Genomic DNA, 26476 nt, shown 5'->3' with positions numbered 1-26476 from the left:
ATTTATATTTCATGACTAAACCTTTGATCTTTGTCATCCCAGAGTCCCCTAAATGGTAGGTTGTATTAATCAGGGTTCTCCAGAGAAGCAGAGCCAAGAGGATGGATATGGAGGTGTATATGTATGTATATGTGTGTGTGTGTATTTGTGTGTATATATGTGTATACACACACACACACACACACACACACACACACACACACACAGGTTTATCATGGGGAATTGGCTCACGTGATCATGGAGGCTGGGAAGCCCCATGGTCTGCCATCTGCAAGCTGGAGCCCCAGGGACCTGGTGGTGGTGTCCACTCTGAGTGAAGTCCTGAGAACCAGGGGAGCCCATGGTGTAAGCCTCAGTCAAAGGGCAGGAGAAGACTGATGTCCCAGCTTAATCAGGCCTATAGAGAGAGAATTAAATCTTCCCCTACCTTTTTGTTCTCTGTGGGCCCTCAGCAACAGGATGAGGCCCACCCACATTGGGGAGGGCATTGCTTTACTCACTCTTCTCACTTTACCAGTTCACATGCTAATTTCATCTGGAAACACCCTCACAGACACACCCAGAAATCATGCTTAACCAAATGGGCATCTCATGGCCCAGTCAACTTGACACATAAATTAACCATCATATGCATACCCCCAAATGGCTGTTGAATGGAATTGAGGGTTGACTAGAAAAGAGATGAGTGATAAACGGAAAATAAACATCCAAAGGAATATGGTTGTGGTCACTCATTTGCATTCTACAAAGAAACCTTCCTTTCTGTTTACAGAGGTTAGTTGCCATGAACATGCCTCTCAACAGTGACGGGACAGTCATGTTTAATGCAACCCTGTTTGCTTTGGTTCGAACCGCTCTTAAGATCAAGACCGAAGGTAAGCATTCCCTGCCAGCAAGACAAGATGGAAGGAAAGGAAAGAGACATCACATCCCATCTTGCCTTCCTCATCTGGGCCTTTCCTTGGCCAAGGGGAGGCCCTGGGGAAGGGGCTGGCAAGTAGAATGGAGATGTCCATGCCGGGCTTGCCAGCTGGCCCCTGCCTCCTGTTTCCTCTTCCTTTATCTCCTTCCTTTATGCTTCACTTTGTCCCAGAATGTTTTGAGTTGACTCATACTACTGCTTACCACATAGCAAGGGAAACAGGCAGGGTATCGGAGCAAAGATGGAGCCGTCACAAATGAACTCACTCCAGCCATCCCTAACTAGTTGTATGACCTGCAGTGAGGGATTTCACTGGTCTGAGCTGTAGTTTCTTTCCCTATAAAAAGGAAATAAATACAGTGATGTCTAGGAGGTCCTGAGGATGAAATGAGGTGATGTCTGCACAAGCTCCTTTGCAGTGCCTAGCACGCAGTCAGCACTTGAGAAATATAGTGGGATCAGCGTCTTCCCAGCTGAGAGACCAAACCAGAATGGCCTTCACAGCCATGCTCAGCCCTGGTCAAATCCTGGTAAAACAGGCACTAGAGTGTGGCCATTGGAGCTGGCTCGGTGGTGACTTCAGAGGTGGAATGGAGATCAGATTGCAACAGGCTGAGGAGTGACCAGGAGGTAGGGGGAGGTGGGAGGTGGAGACCTTGAGGAGAGCTGACTCTGTGAGGCACTGGTGGAGGAGAGGGAAGAGGAGGCGGCAAGGGACTCATGCTGAGTGCAGGCAGGTGAGTTCTTACAACCCTAGAGCCCAGGGAGACTTGATCCAGCAAAGCCAGCCTCTTCCAGCCTAACTAACAGGGGCCCCTTGTAGCATGCTTGTCTGTACCTGGCCCCAGGCCAGCATTGTTAAAGGCTCCAGAAGGCAGAATGGTCCTCTATACTGACATGTTGAAAAGACAAGTGTCAGCTCATATAATAAAAGGCCAAGGTTATGTTGTATGGATGAGTACATATAGTAGGAATTGAGAGTCTTATTTGGGTGAAATTTAGGCTGGATCTTCAAGGAAGGAGGTACGATTTGGAACAACCTGTGAAAGAGCAGAAGGCAAAGACATTCTGGGCTGGGAACAATGGAAAGCAAGTAGTAGGTCTCAGCTGTGGGAAGGCAGGATGGAATCAGAGTGGGACAGGCCTTAAATCCCAGGGTGACCCGTGTTTGTTCCCATGGTGGAGGGACTTCCCGCTGGGAAGGCATGATCGCTATTGCTGAATATAGGAAGTGTGTTTGCCCCTGACTGGGGAGAGCCTGGTGGGAGGGGAGCCCCATCAGAGGGCACATGTTCATCCAGGTCAGGCCGGGACGAGGCTATGCAAACAGAGGAGGAGCTGGGGAACAGAAATGAGGCTTGCTTTTCCCCTTTTGTTTTTTGAATCCAGGGAACCTGGAGCAAGCTAATGAAGAACTTCGGGCTGTGATAAAGAAAATTTGGAAGAAAACCAGCATGAAATTACTTGACCAAGTTGTCCCTCCAGCAGGTGGTCAGTGCAATCTATTTCCTAAGTAGTCCTTGGCCAGTGCTTTGGTTTTAATGCTAGTGTCTCCAGAAAGTCCAGAGAGTGTTTGCAAAATGCTGTATGTATCAGTTAGAGCACTAAGGCCTACTGATAAAGAAAGCCCTTTGGCCATTTGGTGTGATTATTTGGGGGTAATATGAAGAACATTCCAGACAAAGGAGAGGCTTCAGTGAAAAACCAAAAACTCACATGGCTGGAGCAGGGATTTTCTTTTTGGTGGAGGAATTAATGTTTGAGGACAAGATTGTGATCTCAAAGTGAAAAGCCTATATTTTTTGTCCAAAACGAAATATTCAAAACTAGTTTCCAATTACCCTTCAGTATATTGTTGAAAATGTCCCATGAAAAATAGATGGCTTTCAGGAAATTGTATTTTTGAAATGTTCTTATCAAGACTGAATTTACTACCATAATTACCAAAAATGTCCTTTTAACTAACAGGCATGCTTATTTCCTTTTGTTATTTATCACAAAATAACTAACCTTCTTTCAATTTTTATATATATAAAAAGCATCTCTATATATATACACACACAGTATATATATGTACATATATATATGTATATATATGTATATATATATGTATATATATAGATATATGCGCATACTGGCTTTGCATTTTTATTTAAGTACATGTGGACTTAGACGTTGAGATGGTTGTTTTGACTGTTCTGTTTCCAAGTTTTAAAGGTGCAGGATCTGTTCACCCAGTGCCACCACCCCAGCATTCTAGCATCCTTGGGCCGTGGGCATGTGATGAGCCTTTGATGTGTTTCATGACCAGCCAAACTTTTATAGTGTCACTGCCCCCACAGCTTTCGAGACTGGTCTGGCTCAGGTCTGGCAGCTGACTTCAGGACCCGGGCCAGGACGGTGACCAAGGCACCTGCCCCTGAGAAGGTGATGAGTTCTGGCTCTTGGGGTGCAGACAGAGCAGCATGCCAGCCAGCTCTGCTCCTTAGCATGAAGCGAGAAGCAGCGTGAGCTTTTGTTGCTGAAGGGGTTACCCGTAGCTGGCACGGCCACCGGCTCAAAGCTGGGGAAGGTGGCCCAGAAAGAAATGATAAAAGGAAAACAAGCCAACAACAACAAAACAAAACAAAAACCCTCCCACCTGGAGAACCCTGGCTTCACACAGGAGAACTGATACTGCACATTTAAAACAACACTTTGGTTTTCATTCTTTTTTTAGCTGCACATCCAAGAGCTTGCATGGCTTAGATGAAATGCTTTTGAAAAATTGTAACAATGTGCTTGAGCTTTTTCTGCAGCCTCCATTCCTTTCACCTCTCAGTCTTTCAGAATATTCTGAAGCAATTCTGTTTTAGGGTGGTGGCATGGAATCAGAGTTATCTCTTGCCAACTGTATTCCCCTACATTGTTTCTTGAAATACAGATGCATGCTTCAGAATAGTGGGCTATGTCTGTCTATGTAAACCTTCCCCCGCGAGCTGAGGACCCTGCTCCTCCCTCGCTCCACCTCACATCTCTCTTGGAACGCCACCTTCATCACAACCAGCCAAACTCCCACGTTAATGCCCATCCTTGTGAAATGCCCTTGGAGGGTGTCATTTGCATTAGTGTGAAACTTCATTTCTTTTCATTTTACCAAAAGAAAAGTCTAGAATTTAGCTCGCCATCGAAGCTCCCTTCCTTTGAAAAGCCGATCAACTTTTAGCTTTATCAGACTTCTAGCAGAGGAGAAATCTTCTTCTTTCTTGGTCCAATAACTGGACCTCACCTTTTCTCTCTATTCTTAAAATGGATTGGAGTTTAGGATGACAAGTTTTAATCTATTCCACAACGGCAGCGAGAGGCAGTGTGCCGCACAAGAAGAGAGAAGTGGGGCCTTAGGAGGAGATGGAAGGCTCTGCAAGCTCCCTGCCTGTGTTGAGTGATGTGCCCAGTGCAGGGCTTATCCGGGCTGAATCTCATGTGAGCGCTGTGGCCACGAAGGAAGTTCCGAAGGCAGTGGCCATCAGGCTTTGGTGCATAGACTCTGGAAGAGTTGCTGGACAGGGCTTGGTTCTCCACATTCATCATTTGTCTGTCTTTCCTCTTTTATCTTCCAGTAGGCCCATGTCCCCAACCTTTCCTGCATCATAGCATACTTAGAAAAGGATATTTGCATACCCCTCTGGGAACAGATGTGGAGTTCTTGAGGCTGAGGGCCTCAGCATTCCCTACACCATCACCTGGTCAAGAAGCAGGAGACGGAGTAAGGCCAGCCTCCACTCCAAGTGGCTGGGACTGGCAGATGTGGGGTGCTCAGGAAGCCCCTTTTAGCCCTGGTGATAGAGCTGAGTAGGATGCTTGTCTTAGGTGACTTTGCTGGTGTGCTGTGAGGTGTGGCCTGGCTCCTCGTGAGCCCGATGATGAGATCAGGAATGAGCTGTGGATCTGTGGATACATGTCAGGCTTGCTTCACTCCCAGTGGCCCGGGGGCCTCGGCTGCCCCCTCACCATCAGTGCTGAGCCGCCTCATCTCTGCCTCTCAGCTCAGGTCCTCACCTCTGCTCTTCAGCCTTCCCCTGCCATCTTGTGGGTCCTTCCCTTTCATTTCAGAAGCTCTCTCTCCTCCCCAGGACTCTCCTCCATCCTTGACCTGGATCCTTTGCTCCTTTGCCCTGAAGAGCACACTGAGCTGCCTCCATTGCCTTCTTTTCAGTCCGGAGCCCAGATGGCCTCCTTGTATTCATTCCTTCTCTTCCTTCCTGTTCTGTCCTGCTGTAGCTTTGACTTTTCTTGTTCTTAGGAACTCTTCCTTGGGCCTAGTCTCCTAATTAGCGCAGTGTCTCAATGGAGAAGACGAAGTGACCCTTGAGTTCTCTCCTGCAGAGCTCTGGGTGGGTCTGCCTCTACTCTGGAGGCTGAAGGGAGATCAGAGTTAGGCCTGTATTTGCTAGAAGCATCAGGGTGGAATGAGGTGTGGGTCTTCTTCAGGTAGAGCCAGGGCTTTTTCTGGGCCCCACAGAGAAGACACAGAGCCCTGGAATATAGAGGAAGGCTGTGGCATGGCAGGCCACCAGAGACTCTCCCTGGGGTCCCTGGAGGCACTAGTCAGACAACAGTGTGTCCACTTTTTGTGTGCAGCCTGGGAAAGGGATACACTTGCATGGTGTGAGAGAGAGCTCTGAAGAAGCCCGGCAGCCAGTGTGGCTGGAGACAGCCATCTCTGGAGAGGTGGTGTGAAGGATAGCACCCCAGGCTCGAGGAACACACTGTCCTGTGTTAAGGTCCCGGCCTGACTGAGCTGGGCAAGTCATTTAGCCTCTCTCCATCTGTTGAGGGGGTGGTGGTGAGCAGATCCACCATGTCAGAGTTGTGAAGAGGCCATGAGACCCACATGGAATTCTTCTGACACAGGGCTTGGCACCTATAGATGTCCAATAGTAGGGGCTGGCTAGAGCTAGAGCTGATATTCCAAACACACCCTGAGCAAATGGGGAGGCTGGAGAGTACAGCAAGGGGTGAAATACCAGGACCTGAGTGGTCTCTGCTCACCTCCTGCCTTCTTGCCTATGGACCTTGCATCATTAGACAAGCTGAGACAGATTAGGAACCATGTTTTACATGCCACTCAGAGTCTTTGGCTTACCTGGGTGGCCCCTACACCACTCCAGGACTATCTTAGCTTGGGTTTAGAAGGAACAGAACACTTCTCCAGGCCAGGCCACCTGAGACAGCCTTCTCACACACTAAAACTGAGTGGCTTCTGACAGGGAGGCCTGGAGAGGCAGCCCAAAGAGGCCCAGGCATCTCCAGTGGGGACCGCAAGATGTTGGCAGCACCTCCTGGATGGGCACTAAGTGAAGCCCACCCCGGGTGCATTAGTGAAGGATGATGGTTCTCCATGTCCCCCAGCCCATCAAGCTTCAGGATCCATGTCAATGGATGCCACTGTCGGCATATTTTAAAATAAGGGTGACTCTGAGGGCTCATCATCATCATCAAGTGCCCAGCACTTAGGACAGCCTAAGCCAGGTGGCTGAGTGGTTTACCTGCTTCCTCCCACATAATCCTCATGGCTCCTCTGAGAGGCTTATCCCCACTTTACAGATGAGAATACAAGCTCAGAGAGGTTGAGCCCCTTGCCCCCAGATCAGCATGTAGATCTTGCAAGGGTGGCCTGGCCTAAAAGCCAGCTACTCTGTAGCCTTTGGACCAGCAGCCATTCCTCCTTCCAGCCTCTGCAAGTTGTGGTCAGTGGCCCCCAGGGCCCAACATGGCCCCACACACATGGGACGGAGTACTAAAGTGGTCACAAGCTTTACCCCCAAGAGACACAGCACACCGAAGATTTGGTAGCAAGCAGCTATGAGAGAGCTGTGGGGCACATTTACACGTCCAAAGTGGTTTACCATGAGACAGCCAGAGCCTCTATTCTGCCTCATGCATCACCTTTAAAGTCATCAGCAGAGTTCTGATTCCCCAACCATACACGTTGGAGGTTGTTTCTGAACAAAGCAAAAATAAGCCCAGCTCAACTTTGAGGTTGGTTGGAGCTGTCACTACAGTGCAGAAAATGAGCTGTTCAGAATTACAAACCGAGAAATGGTATATGGAGCTTATTGGTGGAGAATGTGGGGCGGGGACCTCATGAAAATCTGAATTTGCAGTCACTTTTCTAAACCTTCCTCTCCTGAGCGTGTATGTCACCTTTCTAGGTCTCTATCTTGAGACATCGGGATTTGGATGGTTAATTGCCCTTGATAAGTTTATGGTAGTTATACATGCAAATCCCTATGCACAGGGGTTCAATGTGGCCCGTGAAGCCTCTTTTTGTTTTGTAATTTTTATTTTAAGTAAATAACCAAGACAGCATTTCATAGTGTTACTAATATGCTGCTCTATTAAACTCATAACAAATATATTATTTTCTGCAACCTAGAGTATCAGTTCATTTAACTGACACTAATTTTGAGCCTTAGTTGCTTTGCAAAACCTTGCTTTTTGCTGGTTTGAGACTCTTGTGTTATATGCTGAGACCTCGGTGCCTTCTGCGCCGTGCCGCCCACCCGCCCCACTCTGCCCCTGCCCCTGCCCCTGCCCCAGCCAGAAGCAAGTGTTTAGGCTCTTGGTCTAATGTGCTGATTCGGGAGAGCTCTGTCTGGTCTCTCCGTTTAGATGATGAGGTAACCGTGGGGAAGTTCTATGCCACTTTCCTGATACAGGACTACTTTAGGAAATTCAAGAAACGGAAAGAACAAGGACTGGTGGGAAAGTACCCTGCGAAGAACACCACAATTGCCCTACAGGTGAATTGTTGTCTCATTTTGTTTTCTCTTTTGACTAACGATTTTACAAGCTTATTTGAAATACTAGAGAGCTGCCTATTCATGGTTGAGCAGTACCACAAGGATTTTGTTTAAACTGAGATACTACACACTCCCCCAAATGTGGACTAGCCATTTCTGGGCCACAAGGTAAGTGCTTCCCTCGCCGCTGCCTTCCCCATAGAGCCCTGCACCTGCCACTACCCACGTGGCAGGGCTGCCAGGACGGAGAGGAGCGAGCGCTGCCCTCGCACCCCAGCCCCGCCAGGCAGTGTCCTCCAAGCAGGCACCCACCTTCCCCACAGCCCTGGGCTCCAGGGTTCTGGCTGCCCAGTGAATGAACAGCTTTCCATCTGAACGCAAGTGCTTTGTTTTGTTTCTGTTTGTTTCTTACCCCACTGCTTGTTGGTTTTTGGTCCATTTCAGTAACATCCATCACCTCCTAGTATGTACTCTGTGTGTGTGTGTGTGTGTGTGTGTGTGTGTGCGCGTGTGTGTGTGTGTGTGTGTATGTATGTGTGGTGTGTCTGTCTCTGTATGTTGTCTCCTGATGGCCAGGAGGCCAGCTGTGCACATGCTGTGCTCTCATGCCCCAGCCAGCCTCTGGTCCCTCTCCCTCCTCCACCTGGGCCCTGCTCCAGGCTCCTAGAGTGTGGATGTGGCTTTCAGGAACCTCTGGTACCAGCCAGGGTCCTTGCATGCGAGGAATGTAGAATCCTAGGAAAGCCCAAAGCTCTGGGATGGGAAGCAGGTATGTGGAGGGGCAAGGAAGGCACGATGAGGACCAGCAGGAAAAGGGGCTAGGAAGGCGGTCTGTGAGTGCCGTGGATGAAGGAGGCAGGGCAAAGAGGGAGAAGATGCTAAGGACAAGGAAGAGGGAACCACAGAGACTGGCAAATCATCTGAAACAACTGACCTCTGCTGCCCCGGAGTGCTCGTAATCCATCATGGATAGGATAAAGAATTTTTTAAAATCTATTTACGCCACAATTTTATGCCCCTGTTCTCAGCACATGTTAAATTTGGCCTTGTAGGTATTGATAAGGTTCAACGTGGAAGAGTCCTTCACTCTTATCCAGGGAAAAATGCCCAGCGTTGTGTGTTCAAAGTGATGGTAACAGCCAAAATGAAGGCTTATCTTTGATCTTGCTGAGAGAGAGAATATGAATATGAATATGAATGACAGTGAATGAGTGAATGACAAACACGAGCTGTGTGTGTGTATCTCATGGGTTAGTAGATGGCTTTGTGTAACAGTGACCTGCTGATTCATGGTGAAACCTCTGCTCTACCCAGACAGCTACAGGGGCTGGGGAAAGAGGCATATGCGGGTTGGCAGGTGGACCATGAATCCGACTAAAGACAGTGATCTTCCTGCCTCTCATCACGTATCCTAAAGGTAGCTGAGGGAATCACAGGCTCAGTCACACAGCCCATTGGCATCTCAGGTGGTAGGATTTACAAATGAAGCTTTCTCACTTCCAACCAATCCAGTTTGTAAAAGTGACAGCCCTCCTCCTGGATTGCAGTTCACAGCTAGCCTCAGAAAGACAAAGCAAACTGCAGAGATATGTTTGCAGATTGGAAGAAGTCTCTGGTCTATCCATCCTTGAGGGCAGCGTGGCCAGATTGGGTGCCAGGAGAGGGAGTGATGAACATGCTTCTTCAGGCTTGTCCTTAAAGGAGTCCCCTGCCCAGAAGACGAGGCTGCTTAGATGGTTTAGTTCCATTTCCCAGTGCCCTCTGCTTGTAGGGAACTGCTTATTGTTCTGGGAGCCTAATTGGGACCAGAACTTGATAACTTTTCTGGAGGGAGGAATATAGTCTGTCATCGATGGTTGATGTCCTAATTTACAGCCAACAGGTTAGCTAGGTACCATAAGAATCTTGCATTTTCTGTGAGAGGCATGGTGGCCACTTGGATGCAGGGTCATTTATACTTTTTCTGAATCCCCAAGACTTCCCAACTAGACAATTTCAGCACTTCCTCTAGTGGCTGGAAATAGTGTTTCAATGTTTTAAGACATGCACAAACAACACACAGCTAAGTCATTACCAGGTTTCACGTGTGGGGTTTATTGAGTCTAAAGTTGAAGGGTTAAATGGCATGAATGATACAGCGGCAGGTTGTGGGTTAAAAGACTCTCTTGCTTTGTGTTGCAATAATGTTGAGGGTTTCTCCTAAACGTTTTTCATTTTATTGTTTATAGAGTTTCATTTTATTGATGAAATGCAAACATTTCCAGTTAGATGATACCAACATATTTTCGCATGGCTCCACTGGGAGTTGAAGCATCGTCTGTAATTTATGTTGAGAATGCAGCCTGGAAAATTAAGTTGTGTTCATAATCTTAACAGAGAAACTGAAAATGTACTTGATTCTGAAACATTAAACATAGACATTTTTTTTTGTCTCCTTGAAGGATAATTCTAATTGCATTTTGGCTTCCTGTGCTGTAGAAATGGCTGTGAGTGTGATTTGTTACTCCATGTTTAATTAGCATGAGTAGGCTTTCGTTTCTGCGTGATGAAATACCGGGTGACGATGTAGCTGTTAGGAAAATTTGGTGGGACGGCAGTGGGAGAGATGTACCACCAGTGTAACTAGGACAAGGACACAGCCTTGGGAAGCCCCTGAGAGTGGGAGTGGCCTGTTGAGATGGGGGATGGCTTGCCTCCTCCCACGGCAGGGTGCCCCATGGCTGGCAGACTGCGTGCTAATGGAAAGTGGAGCATGGCCGTCGCAGTGTGAGCGCAGAAGTGCGGACCTAGGCATGTGCATGCTTGTGCTGCAGAGGGTGCAGTCTGTCTGAACAGCTTCCAGGACGGGCCCAAGACCTCTGCGCCCCCACCCCCAGGGAATGTTTTTTTCAATGACACACATACGCACTGTGGTTTTGAACCCTGTGGGCTCCATCTGATCTCCCTGTGTTCAGACCAACTGCAATGCTGCCTCCCACATGAAGGGGAATGGCTTGAGCTCCTGGATCCGTGTGTGGGAAGGAGCTCGGCATCCAGTGTCTTCTGGCCTCTGTGGTCTGAATGAGTGTGCAGTTTCCATCCTTCCATCCATCTTCATCATTAAAACCAACCTTCTCTCCAGCCCCTCTACAGAGGGAACCAGAGAGAAGCTGCATCAGGCCTTTTTTAATTTCCTCTTGCGCATCTCCTACATGCCATGTTCACTTTGGGTTGACTCAGCATTCGCTTGTCATCCATTGTTGCTACAGCCGAGTGACCTACGAGTTTCCACGAGGGGCAAATAAATAGAGGAACACAGCCATGCAGCCATGAAAATTCTCAGTCCTCCTCCCAGCAGACAGCAAGGCATGCTGAATGTCCCATCAGACCTTCTGGATGAGGACATCTGTGCAAGTTACAGACACTCATTAGTCCAGTGTCTTGTGGATAAGAAAAAGACCCCAAAGTGGGAAAAGTTTTGTTCATTTCTCTTTCTTTTAACATTCGAGAATTTCCTTTCTGCAAAAGACACGCACTCCAGTGGAATCCGAGGACGCTATGTCCCCCACTCATCCCAGATGGGAGCCTTTCCATCTCCATCGTAGGAAAGCTTTGGAGGGATAGTCCTTTTGCCTGTTTGGAAGTTTGGTTTAAGGAGGAGACCATTATTTCTAGCTATAAAGAATTAGGTTGTTAAGTTGAATAATTGTAAAGCCTGTGCACAAGCCGCCAGTTGGCGATGCAGGTGGTTGAGGAGAGATGTGGGTGGTATATAAGAAGCAAAGGACTCTCAGCCCCTGATGTGCCCCACGTGGTCTTCTTAGGGAGGCTCAATGCATAAAGACAGAAGAAAATGGGATCCTCCACAGAGATTTAAACTGTAGAAGATCAAACACCTGTTGCCTGGTCACCTTAGTCTAAAAAGTAGTGGAGTTTTGTTTTGTTAATTTTTTTAAGCATGATTCTACCTGAAGCCATCAAAAGCCTCTTTTTAAATTTTTTTCTTTTTTTAATCTAAGAGGAGAACAGATGCTAACAGATGAGATTTCACTGGCTGATTCGTTTGTTTCAGATGCTTGAACGGATGCTTTAGAATTTTCTGCCTGAGCTACGGCACCAAGCTGGTTAGTCGGAAGGCGTTTGTGGCTAAGGCCTTGAAAGGGAAAAGTCTCAAGTGGGCTTATTTCTACTGAAACAGCATTTCAGAAGAAATGCAGGAAAAAGCAGACCCAAGGCCCCAGGGAGACCCCTTCCAAGCAAAGCACTCCTCCGGAAGGTGGAAGCGGGGCCGTGGCTCATCTGCGGAGCCAGGGCTGCCTGTCGCGGACGTTGCTCACGGTGGTTCTTTTTCGTGAAAGGGAACGCACAAGGCTTAACAGTTTTCCCTTCCAAGCAGAGACTCAGAGAAAGGGAAAGAGTGAGAGAGAGCAAAGGAGGGGGACAGCTGCCCCACAGAGAAATGAAATGAACACAACTTCCTGATGCTGGCCAGTAAAACAAAAAATTAAAAATAAAAATAAAAAGATTAAGCAGACATGCCTAAGGTGGGCATCTGACTCCATTCCAAAGTCCTGCATCCCTAGTTTGCCCGAACTCCCAAAGACTGACAGGCCCCTCGGCGCTGAGCTGACAGAGTTCCTTTTGTATGCCAGTCCACCGTGACCTCCTGAGCATCCGGCCCTGCTCTCTGCAGTGACCCAGTCCAGAATACAGTGAGAAGTGGACAGGCCAGGAAGCTCAGATACACCCATTGAAACTAACACATACACCCGCATGCCAAAACCAATCCAGGCAACACCTCAGGTTCCATCTTAACGTGTCCACAGGAAACACCACCACACCCAAACCTCATCTAACATTGTCCGTCTTTAATTCGTGCTCAGAGCCAGTCTGGGGATGCCTCTTTGGAAGCAGTGTGGTCTAGTTTCAAGGACACTGGGAGTCAGGGAACCTGGGTTCTAGTCCCAGTTTCAGCATTCACTTGCTGCGTGACCTTGGGCAAGACACTTAACCGCTCTGTGCCTCAGTTTCCCCCATCTGTAAAATGGGGTTAATAATGTCGACCTACCTCACAGGGCTGTTGTGAGGAATAGCTAAGTGATTGTAAAGCACTTTGAACGTATAATTGCATATTAAGACTACAACAATAATAATGTCATATGCCTGTTTACTACCAGAACTTTAAGAAATTCTTGTTTTCCTTTGATCTCTTTTCTGTTCTGTACCGTACTTACCCATTGAGAAGGAGAATTCCCCCCTTTTAACGATATCTAGGCAATGCACAAAGATGTCAACAGAGGTAACTCTGCAGGTTGCATTTTCACATCTTAAGAATAGCAGATTTTTGCCCAAGATGTTGGTCGATAAGGGTGTCTGATCTCAAATTCTCAGCTGATTCCAAGTGGTGGTTGGAGTCTGTATATCTGATGCTGAGCCCAAGACACCCAAAGTGGCCAGCTGGGGTTTTAAGGTCAACATTCAAAGTAGCCATAGTGCAGAGGTCATGCGGAAGAATCTAAAAAAACTGAAGCATCTGAAGTGTGTAGAGAAAAGAAGGGCTTATGAGCCCCTTTCACCTGCCCTGATGTGTATAGGCTGGAAGCTGTGTGTGTGTGCGAGTGCATGTGTATGTATGTGGGGTGTGCGGAGACAGGGGAAGAGAGAGCCAGCAAACTCTGGGGGGGGCCCTATTCCTGTAGAAGTGGACACTCTTCTAAGCATCCTGGGAGGGCAGGAGTCCCAAAGGCTAGGCAGAGGGTGAGAGCAATGTCACCAGTGGGAAGTATGCTTTCTGGAGGCTTGTCCTAGGCATGACTGACAGGGTCAGTCCCAGCCTCAGGGTCTTTTCCAGTGATGTCTTTTGTGCCTATGACATTTGCCCTTGGCTGCAGTCCTCACTGTACCAAGAGGTCTGACCTACCTGGACTTCAGTGGACCTGCTGTCCTCATTATGGAAATGGGCCTAGCTCCCAACTCTGCCCCCATGTGTATAAGTGTGCAGACTAGTTAAGATCCAGGAGCTCACAGTAGGTGTTGTGGGTTCTCACAGCACAGTCCATAGGGCCCAAGGGCAGGTTTGACTGCTTTGTGCTGCACCACATGGTGATGTGGGGGGTGGGGTAGAAAGCGGGGAACACTCCAGTGTGGCCAGGCCACTTGTCAGGATGTTGAAGCACAGCTGCACCTGGTATCAACCGCTGTTACCCTAGCACCTGAGTCTCCTTCCCCACTGCCAGCAGTCTAGCCCCTCCTGAGACTGCTCTGTGACCCAGCAGCTACAGATCTAGTGCCTGGCATTGCAGGGAGCCTCCAGGACCCTGCTGTGATCCAAAGGCCCACTTCTGCTCTGACTGGGCAGCACCTGGGTATATTAAGTTATAAGAATTTATGAAGAATGTGATGTATCATCCCTGAAAGGGAAGCCCGTCAGCCCTGTGGGGGTCCGTCAGTCCCTCTGTCAGTCCCTCTGTCTGTCTTTGACCCACCCGATGTTGAGTTGATTCAGTGCTGAAGGATGGCACGTGCCTACCCCCTGTATGTGTCACTCTGTCTCAGAGGGCTGGTGTGACCGACCTTCTAGATCCAAGGTTCCATACACTCAGGCCTCGGCAGAAAGGCCCCAAGCGATTCAAGTGGGCGGCGTTTCCACGTGCCTTCTCCACGCTCCTCAAATAAGCAAAAACTGACAAGTGACCACTTTCTAGATGGGACTTAGGAAGTGATTTAAATGGAACAAGAGAGTCTTCTCCACTTGGGCCTGGCTGTGTTGCTGGGGAATGGCATTGGCTAAGGTTGGTAGCCAAGGCCAGCTTAGAAAAGACAGCCAGGAATCAGGAAAGCTGCTTCCAGCTTCAACTCAAAAGGGAAAGAAGGCTTCCTGAAACTTGGTTTGCAGTCAAACTGCAGAGACACCGCTGTCATTTCTCTTAAAGCCTTGGCAGAGAAGTGTAGCTTTTAGTGTAGTCATAGTTGTGAGAGACGACTCAAGTTCATTATTTAGAATCTTCACAGACACACACAGCAAACTTGGCACCCCCAACACCAGCATCCATAGGCTAAACTCTTCAGCTCCTGGATAGAAGATGAGAGGCAGGCCAGTATACATTGTAGGGAAGCAAAGGTAAGACTGGGCATCAGGCTCTTCTCAAATAGCTTATACTGTCTAACAACCCAATTAAAAATGAAATCCACTGGACTATTGGGTACTACATTCTATACTCTTTCTGAAAGTGGGGAGATCTCGTTCCTTTGGGAATAATAATTATGTTCAGGAGTCTTTGAGAAGAAAGAGTTGCTGCAAAGAAGTGATGTGACGTAGTAGTAAAAGGTGGTAATTATCGTGGCTTGTTATTTAGTACCATTCACCTAGTGTCCTTTGGCAGCCCAATTGTGTCATGATTAGATGATCTGTGCGAAGGAGCTGGCTAAGACTTACTAACAGTTCCAGGGTGGGTAGAAACCCAGGTGAGTTCATTCTCCTTGGCACCTCTTAGACCTAAGGGACACAGCTGTTTGAGATCTTGGAAGGGCACATAATTCTAACGTATGGTGAAGGCAACCCATTCAGCAGTCCCAAAGGCTGGCTCAGGGAAGCCATAGGAAGGCCATTTCTTCCAAGAGTAAAGAAAGGTCCACAGAAGACTGGGAATCCTAGATGGGGTAAAAAGTCTACACTTGAGGAAAAAGTAGTAGTGCCTGTTGGAGGACAGATTGATCAGCAGTTATCAAACTTTTTGGTCTTCGGACCCTTTTATACTCTACATTATTGAAGACCCTTGTGTGTCAGTATTTACTGTCTTAGAAATTAAAACTGAGCAGTTTTTAAAACAAGAATATGCAAGCACAAAGACGCCAGGGTGATGACATCATGCATCAGGCAGCCTTTGAAAACCTCACTGTGCTCTCATGAGAGGATGAGAGTGTTGAAGGCAAAGAACATCCTTATGTTATGCAAATCACAGTGACCTCATGGACCCCTGATGGTGTCTTGGGATGCCCCAAGGTCCCCAGAACATACCTGAGAACTGCTTTGGGGGAATGCTACTAGGTCCCCCTAAAGGCAGAGGGTGCTGGAGCTTTTTAATCATGTCCTTTGTTAAAGAGGCTCCTGTGCAGTGGCACTGCCCTAACTGGAGCCCTTCTCCCACTCCAGCCCCTTCCCAGTCTCAGCCCACTCCCCTGAGGCATGGAGCTGCCTGTGTCCCCATTCGTCTAGCATGGCCGATTCTTGCTGCCTGTGCTGATCTGCAGGTGTGATGGTCTGAATCAGGGCAGGATAGAAAGTGTTTTTAAAAATCAGCTCCCCTAAGTGCACAACTGGGACCAAGGATGTGTGCCAAACAGGATCCGTTTCAGGGATAACTTGTGATCATTTGTCATCTCCGTGCTGACTTAGGAATATAAGAGCTTTGCTAGAGTAGTCACAAGAGGGTTAGCCTTGATCAGGTGACACCCCACAGTCGTGACTATAGGTGAGTGAGTGTGTGACTCAGATTCCAATCCAGCACTCTTTCCCAGTAGGCGCAGTGACTTTGCCTGGGTGGCGGTCGAGGTGGGGAGTTTGGGAGAAGTGAGGCAGCCCAGTGTCACAGGAAGAATAGGCTTAGGGGCCAAGAGTCCTCACTGAGCTTTTGACTCATTGGGGCACATAATTTAACCACATGAGAATAACCTTGGCTCTCCCTTCCTCCCAGAATCTAGTGGAATATTTGTATGTAAGCTCACAATGACTGGTATAAAGATTCTATCAGAATAGAAGTTGTGATTTACAGCTTCTGCTAAGCCTAAACTTTACAGAATGCTCTATTATCAGGAAACTGGCAAGACTTTTTCTGATTCGGTTGTTAAAATTACAACAGAATCAGATTCTTGACTGCACCAAGAATAACAGAGAGCTCTCAGATTGTGTGCAGGCAAAGGTCATATTTTAGATAATTTCTTTAAAGTTTCCTTTATCTTTCCAAGTGACGGGAATAGTGCAACCCCTAGGGGAGCTTGTGGGGGTCATGTTACCTCTGACTTTTCAGTGAGGGTTGGAATCACTGTGGATGACTAACAGAGCACCAGGATTCCAACCCTTTATATCTGACACGAGGACCATTCACAATGGACACAAAGGCCACCATCACATTTTCCCTGGAGGAGAGTGGTGACAAAATAAGGGGTGTGCCCACGTGTGATGTGCTGAGGAGGCGGACGGCAGCTTGCAGATGAGCAGGTTTATTCCATAAGAACTTAATCTCATTCTGTTTTCTAATGGAACTAGTCTAAAAAGGTCCCCTCTCATTGGGTATAGACTGAATCGTGCTAAAGGGTTAACCAGAACTTGTCACCAGCGAGATGACTGGATGCAGGGCCAGCCTAGGCTGAGTGCAGCCTGCCTGTGATGGGGAACAGGCTCTGCCAGGCAGGGTTCTTTGGCTGGAGTCTCAAAGCCTGGCACTTGTATCCTGAAGATGAATGGCCTGGCCCAGTCCCGACTAGAGACGTGCATCTCTTATCTCCACTGCTACAGTGTAGGTCCAGGGCGGGGCTCTGGGCACTTGTGCATGCTTGCTGTGGTGCTATGAGGGCTGGCAGATGGCTGGTGTGTCTGATGGAGCTAGCTTAGGGACACAGGCAGCAAAAGCATTGCAAATGCATCTAGGCAGGAGAAACTTAACCTAAAAGTGGGCAGGAGAAAGAAAGGTAAATGGGTGTTCATATTTGATGTCAAAATATCATCATGTTATGCTATTCAGAAGTGTTCTGAGACATTTTAGTTTTTTTGGTAACTTCATCATTCAATAGAGTATGAAATTCCAACTAAATGGTGTGTAAAATTTTAAGCAGCAGTCTACAGGCAAAGCGCCAACATTTCTTTTTTTAAAAATATTTATGATAACATCTAGCATTTTAAAATCAACCAGAAACTAGGCTTGATTCTGTTTAATATTTTATAAGATTGGACATCTTAAAATAAGTCAATAATGTTTATATTTTATAGCAACTCTGTGTTTCTTCAAAACCATATTTCTGCTGTGATGTTAATGGAATGACTTTATATGGCTTTGATTGTGTTGGTTTAAGTGCTAATGACCACTCTTCAAATTAAAATAGTATTTTGCTGATAGAGGTAGACACAGATATGAAATATGAAAGAATAGATAATTTTACTGATTGTAAAGTGTTTATCCCAAGAAAAAAAAATGTTCTTTTTTTTAGGGCTGTGGAAAAGTAATTTTTTCAAGAGTCTAAGATAGTTTTCTGTATTTCTGGGGATTGGAACTTGTGCCTATGGAATTTTGGGAGCAGCCTAAGCTACCTTTTAGCTTGATAGGTGTGCTAGAAAAACTTCATTACCATGTTTTGTGATATGTAATAAATTCAGGGTGCTGTGCTTAAGCTTCATGTCAATTCTAGTTTGGGAACATCTGTTTCCCTCACTCCCAGTCGTGGGGGACAGCCTGACCTGGCCCTCCCCAGAACACATGTGAAAAATTAGAGTCAGTCCCTGACTCTTATAAGGTGTGTTTTTTCCTGCCTGGAACAAGCAGAATATAATCATGATTTCTGACACTCTGCTTCTGTGTCTGGGAAGAGCGATCCTTTCTCTCCTCCTCTAATGTCTCTTTAATAAATATGTTGTCATTATTTGTCTTTGGAAGTGGCAACTTGGGCCACCTTTCAACCTTCTCCATGATTTATGTTGCAAACAAATTCTCTGTCCCATGTCTGTTCATTGCACTATCTTGTCAACTAAATCCTAATCTTGTGTATCACTGAAGATGTGCTGGAGACAGTTTTTGTTTCTATTATGCAATTATGTTATATGTGTATTTCAGTGAAATGTCAACCCGTCAACAGAGGATGATGTTAAAAATTATCCAAATAAATAGTTTTCTATTTCTTTTAATCAGACCTAGTCCAATCAGTTGAATGACAGTAAATAGGATTATATGTTGTTTAAACTTGGGAGCATTCCTGGCCTTTACTGCCTTGTAATATGGATTAATGTACCAAATTTACTTGGGGGTGTTGACTTGAGTGCATTATAACCTGTGTTTATTTTGTGGAAGCAGCAGCAGGTGTCTCAAACCTGGTCTTTTTGTTTGGGAGCCTTAGATATGTAACAGACTTTTCTTCCCAGTTGATCCAAAATCAGAAGTGAAACCCTTGCTTAGCTCACCATCCCTTGATGATGTACCCTAGGAAGCTCTGAATGAATGAAACGTGGCTGTTTAGTACTGCCGGGTATGACCTTTCTTCACATTCCTGCAGCTGTGCTGTGTAAGAGCTTTTACCAACATAGCATTACAGTTGCCTTCTTGATGTTTCCATGAGAATGGCAGGTGGGTCCACCTCAGAACCAAATGACTTTCCAGGCTCAGATGTGCTGAACTCGTGGATCCTGAGAGAGGGAAAGTGTGTGTGTGTGTGTGTGTGTGTGTGTGTGTGTGTGTGTGTGTATGCACAAGCATACACACGTGCATCCTGAGCCTGTGATCAGAGGGACAGGAGAGCAAGCAGCAGCCTCCCTGACCACCCCAAGAACTGTCTTGGTTTGACCCGGGACATGACTGTCTGTCCCCTATAAGATCTCAGCATTCCTAGCCAGGAAGCTTAAAGCTTTCATTCCTAGCTTTTCCTTCACCTTCAGAATTCACTAAATGGAAAGATCTGCTGTTCTATCTTCACAGAATGGTTCAAACCAAACCCAACCTGGCACCATTTATAGCAGAATTGTCTCAAAGGCTGAGTGCTTTTATGCACCGGGCTATTTTTATAAGGGCCTCTTGAGAAGTTCCTGTGTGGCTTTACATTCTAAATTAACATCACCAGCACTGGCATTGGCAACTGCACGGGACCAGTTTTGAGCATCCCCAGACCAGTGGGACCCAGCCCTGATGGATCTGGCCAGACTGCAGCCACCATCCCCTCCTCCTCCCTGAACCACTGCTGGGCATCTGTTCTACCACATGCTTGTCTCAGGGATGGTCATCATGCCTCTCTGTCCTTGCCACAGCTGCCCACATGCTAACAGGTATTGTGGAGGAAGGACAGGGAAGCGGTCTCCTCCCCTGAGGACCCACCACTTAGCCCAGTTTTCCTTTGCAAACCACCCTGAGGTTGAAGCATTTGCTGCACATCCAGTGTCTTAGCTGTTCTCCAGGCCTTTATGGCTATGGAACTGTGGGCAGACTGCCAGTGAGTGAGGAGGGGCTGCCTGGATACAGGACCCTAGACCCAGGGCAGAGAGGACATGCCTTCTTCAGATGCAGGTCTTTCTGTGGAAAAGGATAAAGTTGCCCTACAGTCCCTATTAGTCTTTAACTCAGCATACTGTTTTCCTTCAAACTGGTGGTCAAAACATCATAATTCTCTCAGAGCTGGAGCAGTACCTTCCTCCATGCACCATGCATAAGCATCTTGGAACGCTTCCCTGATGAAGTCGTGAACAATGGAAGGGCTTCTCCTGGGCCCTGTCTCAACATAGCAGGGACCACAGTGAGGAAGGCAGCTGTGAGGGCGCCAGGGGAGATGCAGAGTATCTGTGACGGGCCCGGAGGGATCTACCAGTGGTGTCTTCTGGTGGGTCTTGCACTGCCTGCAAAGGCTGATGAGCCACTTTCAATTTGTTGTGATCTTCAAAAAGCGGACCCCCTGTTGGTGAGTTCTCAGCCTGCACACAGGCTACAGGCCAGGGTATCCTGATGACCACAGCGGCCGGGTCTGTGTGCGTGTCAGTCTGCTCCGTCGTGGTCCGAGTGTGCTGGTGGTTGCGGTGTGTTGTGTCACTCACTCGTTCCATGGCTTTTTAGCAGAACCAGTGGCCCGAGGGCTGCTTGGTCTGCTTGTGCCTCTGGCGCCTACACCTAGGCTTCTGCAGCAAGGGAGTCCACATCACCCTCACTTTAGATCGGCCGGGCTGTGCTCCTTGCCCTGCTCTGGGCTTGGAGAGATAGGGCTCTTGTAGGCGAGCCTACTGAAGACTGTCACTGAGACGGGGGCATAGGCTCTTGGCTTGGCAGACCCTAGCACTAGTAACCAGGCAGTGTTCCTTGGAAGTGGGGGTTTTGCAAAGGAGATTACTGGGTTGCAGGCCTCAGGCATCCTACCTGGGACTTTCTTGACCATCTGGATGCCTGACCATACCAACAACCCTTAGACTGCCTTCAGTGACATCAGTCAGTGCCCGGGATTGGCTTTTGGGGAGGCCTTCCTCCCCACCGCTGAATCAGGAAGGAACAAAGCCAGGACCCAGGCTGGCCCCAGGGCCCATGTGTGGTCTAACCTGTTCTGCCATTTTCATTGATCTAGGCGGGATTAAGGACACTGCATGACATTGGGCCAGAAATCCGGCGTGCTATATCGTGTGATTTGCAAGATGACGAGCCTGAGGAAACAAAACGAGAAGAAGAAGATGATGTGTTCAAAGTAATTATTCCACGCCTAGCTACACACTGGCCATCTGGAAATAGCAGGGCAGGACTCCAGTTTGGGCAGTTAATCATCCACAGAAGAGTCTGGAGAATGCAGCCCAACCCCAGGGCCTAGAGGGGCTTTCAGACCACACCCTCCCCCTCCTACAGACCCTCCCCAGGCATCAGCACCTCTTCTAGGGCCAGGCCAGCTCTCTTCCTGAGCTTACCCACCTTCCCCTCAACTGCCTGCTTCTGAGGAGCTCAGCCACAGCCGCTGGCCATGTGGATGGGCATCCTGAGTCCTTCCGGCAGCTGCCCTTGCTACCCTCCTCCTTCCCGAGCCAGCTCTTTGATCTGCCAGCTGGCTCTCAGTCCCCCAGCCCAGAGAGCATGCCCAACCTTGGGGCCACCAGCCAGCCCAGCTGGGTATAAGTCACCCCAACTTGGAGCAACTGGAAGAGCACACTCGAGTGACAGCCGACAGCTTGCTCCCCAGCTCAGGAAATCGGTAACCTTCCTCATCTCAGGGGGACCAACTGCCACACAGTTACATTCACCCTGATCATTGAGACACTCAGATTGTTTTACAGGAATCCTACGGAACTTGCCTAGAATTTGTTTTTCATGTAGAAAAAGTTACCTAACATAGCTAGTCTGCATCAAATACTTGTTAAATTACCTGGTGTTGTCTCCCATTATTTTGCAGAGAAATGGTGCCCTGCTTGGAAACCATGTCAATCATGTTAATAGTGATAGGAGAGATTCCCTTCAGCAGACCAATACCACCCACCGTCCCCTGCATGTCCAAAGGCCTTCAATTCCACCTGCAAGTGATACTGAGAAACCGCTGTTTCCTCCAGCAGGAAATTCGGTGTGTCATAACCATCATAACCATAATTCCATAGGAAAGCAAGTTCCCACCTCAACAAATGCCAATCTCAATAATGCCAATATGTCCAAAGCTGCCCATGGAAAGCGGCCCAGCATTGGGAACCTTGAGCATGTGTCTGAAAATGGGCATCATTCTTCCCACAAGCCTGACCGGGAGCCTCAGAGAAGGTCCAGTGTGAAAAGGTAACCTTGACGATGTGTTTGGACTGGCTCATGTGGTGTCTGCCCGTGTTGCATCTAGTCCCAAGGAGCAAGGCGGGTCTGTCCTCTGTGCTCCGGGGCATGGAGGAGGTTCCCCGTAGGCATTTGTGTCAGGATCTGTGAGTGCCCCCCAGGTCACTGCCGCCTCTGACACTCTCCACGTGATGGACCTAAAGGATAAGGGCCACGTGCCATCCTACATCCTGTATGGGGGAGGCCGAGGGGCCTTAAAACAGCAGCAGCCACAAAATCCACCTCTCAATTGTGCTCACATACTGTGCAACAGGGATTGGTGAATTGTTTCTCTAAAGGGTCAGTGAGTCAATATTTTAGGCTTTGAGGACCATACAGTCTTGCAGCTTCTCAGCTCTGCCGTTGCAGTGTGAAATATGTAAGTGAATTGGGTGTGTGGCTGTGTCCCATTAAAATTTCCCTATGGTCACTGAAATTTGAACTTCATATATTTGCATATGATGAGATATTTTTTGTCTTCAGGTTTTTTTTTATGTTTTTCAATCCTTTATAACAATAAAAACCGTTTATAGCCCATGGGTCATAGAAGGCCAGGTGGCAGCCCCTATGTGGATGGTGAATCATAATTTGCTAACCCCTACTCTAGGAGGTAGCCTGTTGTTTGCATTGTAAATTTGGTTGGAAATTAACTTTTATCTTCTCCCTCCTTCCCATGTTATGCCTTTCCTGGATAGAACCCGCTATTATGAAACTTACATTAGGTATGTGCTGCTCATTACCTGTTTTTGTGTTAAATACTGTGATGATATGTTACCAACTGGCCTCTCTGAGTGCTGAAGAATGAGCAACACTTCTTCGAGCCAGCCTATTAAAGGTTATCATAATTCATGGCTGGGGACTCAGAGGTCAGAGGTTGTTGCTTCTAAGCAAAGGCACCTTCCGATCCATATCTCTGTCGACTCTGTTGCCATCCAAGGACTGGTGTCCACACACAAGGTGCACCCCATGGGCTGGCTCCTGCAGGCCTCACGCTGGCACTAGGAGCATCCATTGTGCATTTACAGGGGCCTCAGCCTGTGTGGCTGGCAGCTCCGGCTGCTCTCTGGGGTCAAGCTTCTTGTGGGTGCTTTGCAGCATGACCCAAACGTCCTGAAGGTCAGGAATGGGACCTTGTCATTTTCCCTGTAGCCCTCAAGATATGTGTAGTATATTCCACTCCACACGTATTGACCTGAGTTGAATTGTGGGCGGAATGCCCATTTTGTTGGGAGCCAGGGGAGGATGATGGGTCTTCCCGTGTCATGTTGTCAAGTGAAGTCGGGAGCCATGTGGGCCCGAGCTGGGTGCAAGAAAGTGGAGAAGTCGGAGGAAGTACCATCCTTCCTTTGGAGAGAGGATTGACATCACCAAGTCCTATTCTGAGGACTGAGGCCAGGATGAGCCGGGTTTCAGGGAGACTTCCCACATTCCTGGGGCAGGGCAGCCTTTGGAAACATGGTGGACATGTTCTGTGACAGTTGCCCCTGTGGCACTGTATCCAGAATTCACACTCGACCTTCCTGATTTGATATAGCAGGTCGGTGGCCAGGAAGCTCCTTTGTTCCAGGTTTTGAAGTCACACTGGGCTGGAGCTGGGGGACTAGAAGGAGAGGGAGGGATCAGAGCAGATGCCCTGGGAACCCAGGGTCTTTTTCCCTAGGTCCATTTTTTTGTTCTGTTCTCCAAATTGCACCTATTCCTTTGGCTCCAAGGCCTCTGGACACAATGGTTTGACACCAACATTGTGCAGGGCACTGAGAGAGACCCTATCCTGGCACGCAGCCACACCGCACACACAGACACACACATGGTGCTGTTGCCAGAAGCCTGAACAGTCCAGTGCTGCCTGAAGCAGGTGCATGCTGGGAGAAGCCAGGAGCACCCGGGCAGGGTTGCTGGCCACACGCAGAGGTGCGGCTGCAGCAGGAATTATCTGCCGCCTGCCCAGGTTCTCAGATCCTCTCTCCCAACTGCAGGTCCGACTCAGGAGATGAACAGCTCCCAACTATTTGCCGGGAAGACCCAGAGATACATGGCTATTTCAGGGACCCCCGCTGCTTGGGGGAGCAGGAGTATTTCAGTAGCGAGGAATGCTACGAGGACGACAGCTCGCCCACCTGGAGCAGGTGAGCTGCTCTGGCTCCTGTGGAGAGCAGGAGGCCACCCTGCCCTGGTGCTCGGCCTGCTCAGGAAGCCAGGGCCACCGGCAGCTGCACTTGGGCTTCCCCTAAAAAGCAAAATGGGAGCAGAAACTCCAGGCCAGAGGGAGAGTGGAGCTGGAGAAAGAGAGCCACAGAGAGGCAGGGTGAGGGCTATTCTTTTAGACCTGTTGCCTTATTTCCACTAGGGGCCTCTGAGGCCTTTTAGTGAAGGCTTGGGAAATGGGAGCTGGGCCTGCTTCATGGCTGGGTTAATGCCTTTCCACCACCCCGTCTTTGGAGAGATCAGTTTTTGCTGAATTAACACTTGGAGCTCTGGCAGCCCCAGGGCTCTGTGTGCACGGCGGCTTGGCCAGCCTGGAGCTCGGCCAGGTCCTCATGCACAGCACCTGCCTCCTGCCACTTCAAGGGGTCTCTCGGGGAGATGAAGAAACAAGGGGTCACTCAGCAGAGGGATCCATCTGGCTTCTGTCCTGCAGAAAGAATGTTTGTGATTAGAATGGGCACTCTGCTTTAGGAGGCGTAGCAGGCCGCACAGGTGGATGAAAATCGCCCTCCACCCTCTTCTCTGAACTGCACCTCACTGTGACCAGGGGCCCAGTGAAGTGGAAGTGGAATGGCAGTGAGGTGGCTTCTGGCATCTGAGCCACAGCCTGACCCTCACCCTCTGCTCCCGCAGCCCTTCCCGTGTCTTCCTCAAATGCCTGACTTCTGAAACCACTGACTCTGAGCCAGATGAACTCGTGTTCCCTTCTCTAGGGCTTTTGCTCACACTGTGGCCCCTGCTTGGATGCCCTCACTCCATCTGCTGGCCTCATCCCCCCTCTCAAGGGCCTGCTCTAGGGCCTTGCTTTTTATTTCCATGACTGGAATTGAAATCCCTCCCCCAACCCCCAGAAAAGAAAACCTCACGAACCGCGTGAGTTCCTCTCTTCCAGCACTGGCCCTTTCCAGCTTGCATTGGATTTCTGTGTGCTCGTGGCATTTTCTAAGCCCATTGAGGGTGGGGCTCATGCTTCACGCATCTTGGTGTCCCTGGTGCCCAGCACCTGGCAGAGGGAAGGCGCTCAGAAGAGGGGCTCTCACGGAGGAAATGAGTGGGTAAGAGCCTGGCTCACAGGACATCTGCTATCCACGTTTGCCCTGGAGCTGAGGGATCAAAACTGCCAGCGCATCCCTCAGCACAGGCCTCCAGTACCCAACCTTCCTGTAATGGCCCTTGCTCTCCATCTGGAATCTTCCATGAAACTGAGGCCAGCCTTGTTCTCAGCCAGTCCTACTATGTCCAAGGGAGGAGGTGGGGAGAGGAGCATGGATGTCAGTCTGGCAGGGTTGAGTGACAGAGCTTGTTACCTAGAACCTTACTGCCCTCCTCTCTGACCTCCAGGCAAAACTATGGCTACTACAGCAGATACCCAGGCAGAAACATCGACTTTGAGAGGCCCCAAGGCTACCATCACCCCCAAGGATTCTTGGAGGACGATGACTCGCCCGTTTGCTATGATTCACGGAGATCTCCAAGGAGACGCCTACTACCTCCCACCCCAGCATGTGAGGCCAGATTTTTGTTTTGGGTGGAACCTCCCGGGGAACAGTGTGCCTCTCCCTCCACCCCCGCTCTGGGGGCTGGTGACAGATGTATGCTGCCAGGTCAGGATCCTTAGTCCTCCAGACCAGCCCCCGGCGAGAGAGTGTGTCTGCTTTCCTTTCTTTCTCATCCATATCCCACGTGATAGAGCTCTAGCCTCTTCAGTGCTGTTTGACTCTCTTCGAGAAGAGAGAGGCTGTGGGGCCCTAAGACTGCACACACATCTGGTAAAGGGTGTTTTGCATACATAGCATTGTCTTTGAACCTGGGACTGTCCTGAGAGGTAGGCAAACCACACACATGCTTTTGCTGTTGTCAGCCCTGCTCCACTCTGTGATGGGGTGACTGAGCCCCCAAAGGGGAAGAGTGGGCTCAAGTGCAGAGCTGGCTGTGCCCCAGGCCTGTCTTGCAAAACCCCATGCCTCTGACGGCCACGTGGGCATTCTGGTGTCCATCTGTCCTCCGGCCCCTCCAGGCCTTATCCTCCTCCCTCATCTCCCCTCCTCCTCCTCCTCCCTCATCTCCCCTCCTCCTCC

The 26476-nt window shown here is 48.8% G+C and overlaps 1 protein-coding gene across 10 annotated transcripts in view; it reads left to right on the top strand.

Moving 5' to 3' along the window:
- Positions 1-26476, top strand: part of CACNA1D (calcium voltage-gated channel subunit alpha1 D) — a 320672-nt gene that overhangs the window by 287501 nt on the left and 6695 nt on the right. For 8 of the 10 annotated variants that reach the window (XM_032161273.2, XM_032161268.2, XM_058442361.1 and 5 more), the window contains 8 exons: positions 773-875; positions 2312-2413; positions 7577-7707; positions 20986-21102; positions 21796-22163; positions 22889-22915; positions 24170-24319; positions 25740-25903. In XM_032161273.2, coding sequence (XP_032017164.1) covers positions 773-875; positions 2312-2413; positions 7577-7707; positions 20986-21102; positions 21796-22163; positions 22889-22915; positions 24170-24319; positions 25740-25903 — 1162 coding nt within the window. Of the gene's footprint in view, positions 1-772; positions 876-2311; positions 2414-7576; positions 7708-11758; positions 11857-20985; positions 21103-21795; positions 22164-22888; positions 22916-24169; positions 24320-25739; positions 25904-26476 lie in introns of those variants that run through there. The other 2 variants (XM_032161274.2, XM_058442364.1) reach the window with 2 other exon arrangements.

This window comes from Hylobates moloch, unplaced genomic scaffold (assembly GCF_009828535.3).
Source record: "Hylobates moloch isolate HMO894 unplaced genomic scaffold, HMol_V3 SCAFFOLD_8, whole genome shotgun sequence".
NCBI classification, from domain to species: domain Eukaryota; kingdom Metazoa; phylum Chordata; class Mammalia; order Primates; family Hylobatidae; genus Hylobates; species Hylobates moloch.
The sequence above is the reverse complement of the archived record's forward strand: the minus strand, read 5'-3'. Positions and strand labels throughout refer to the sequence as shown.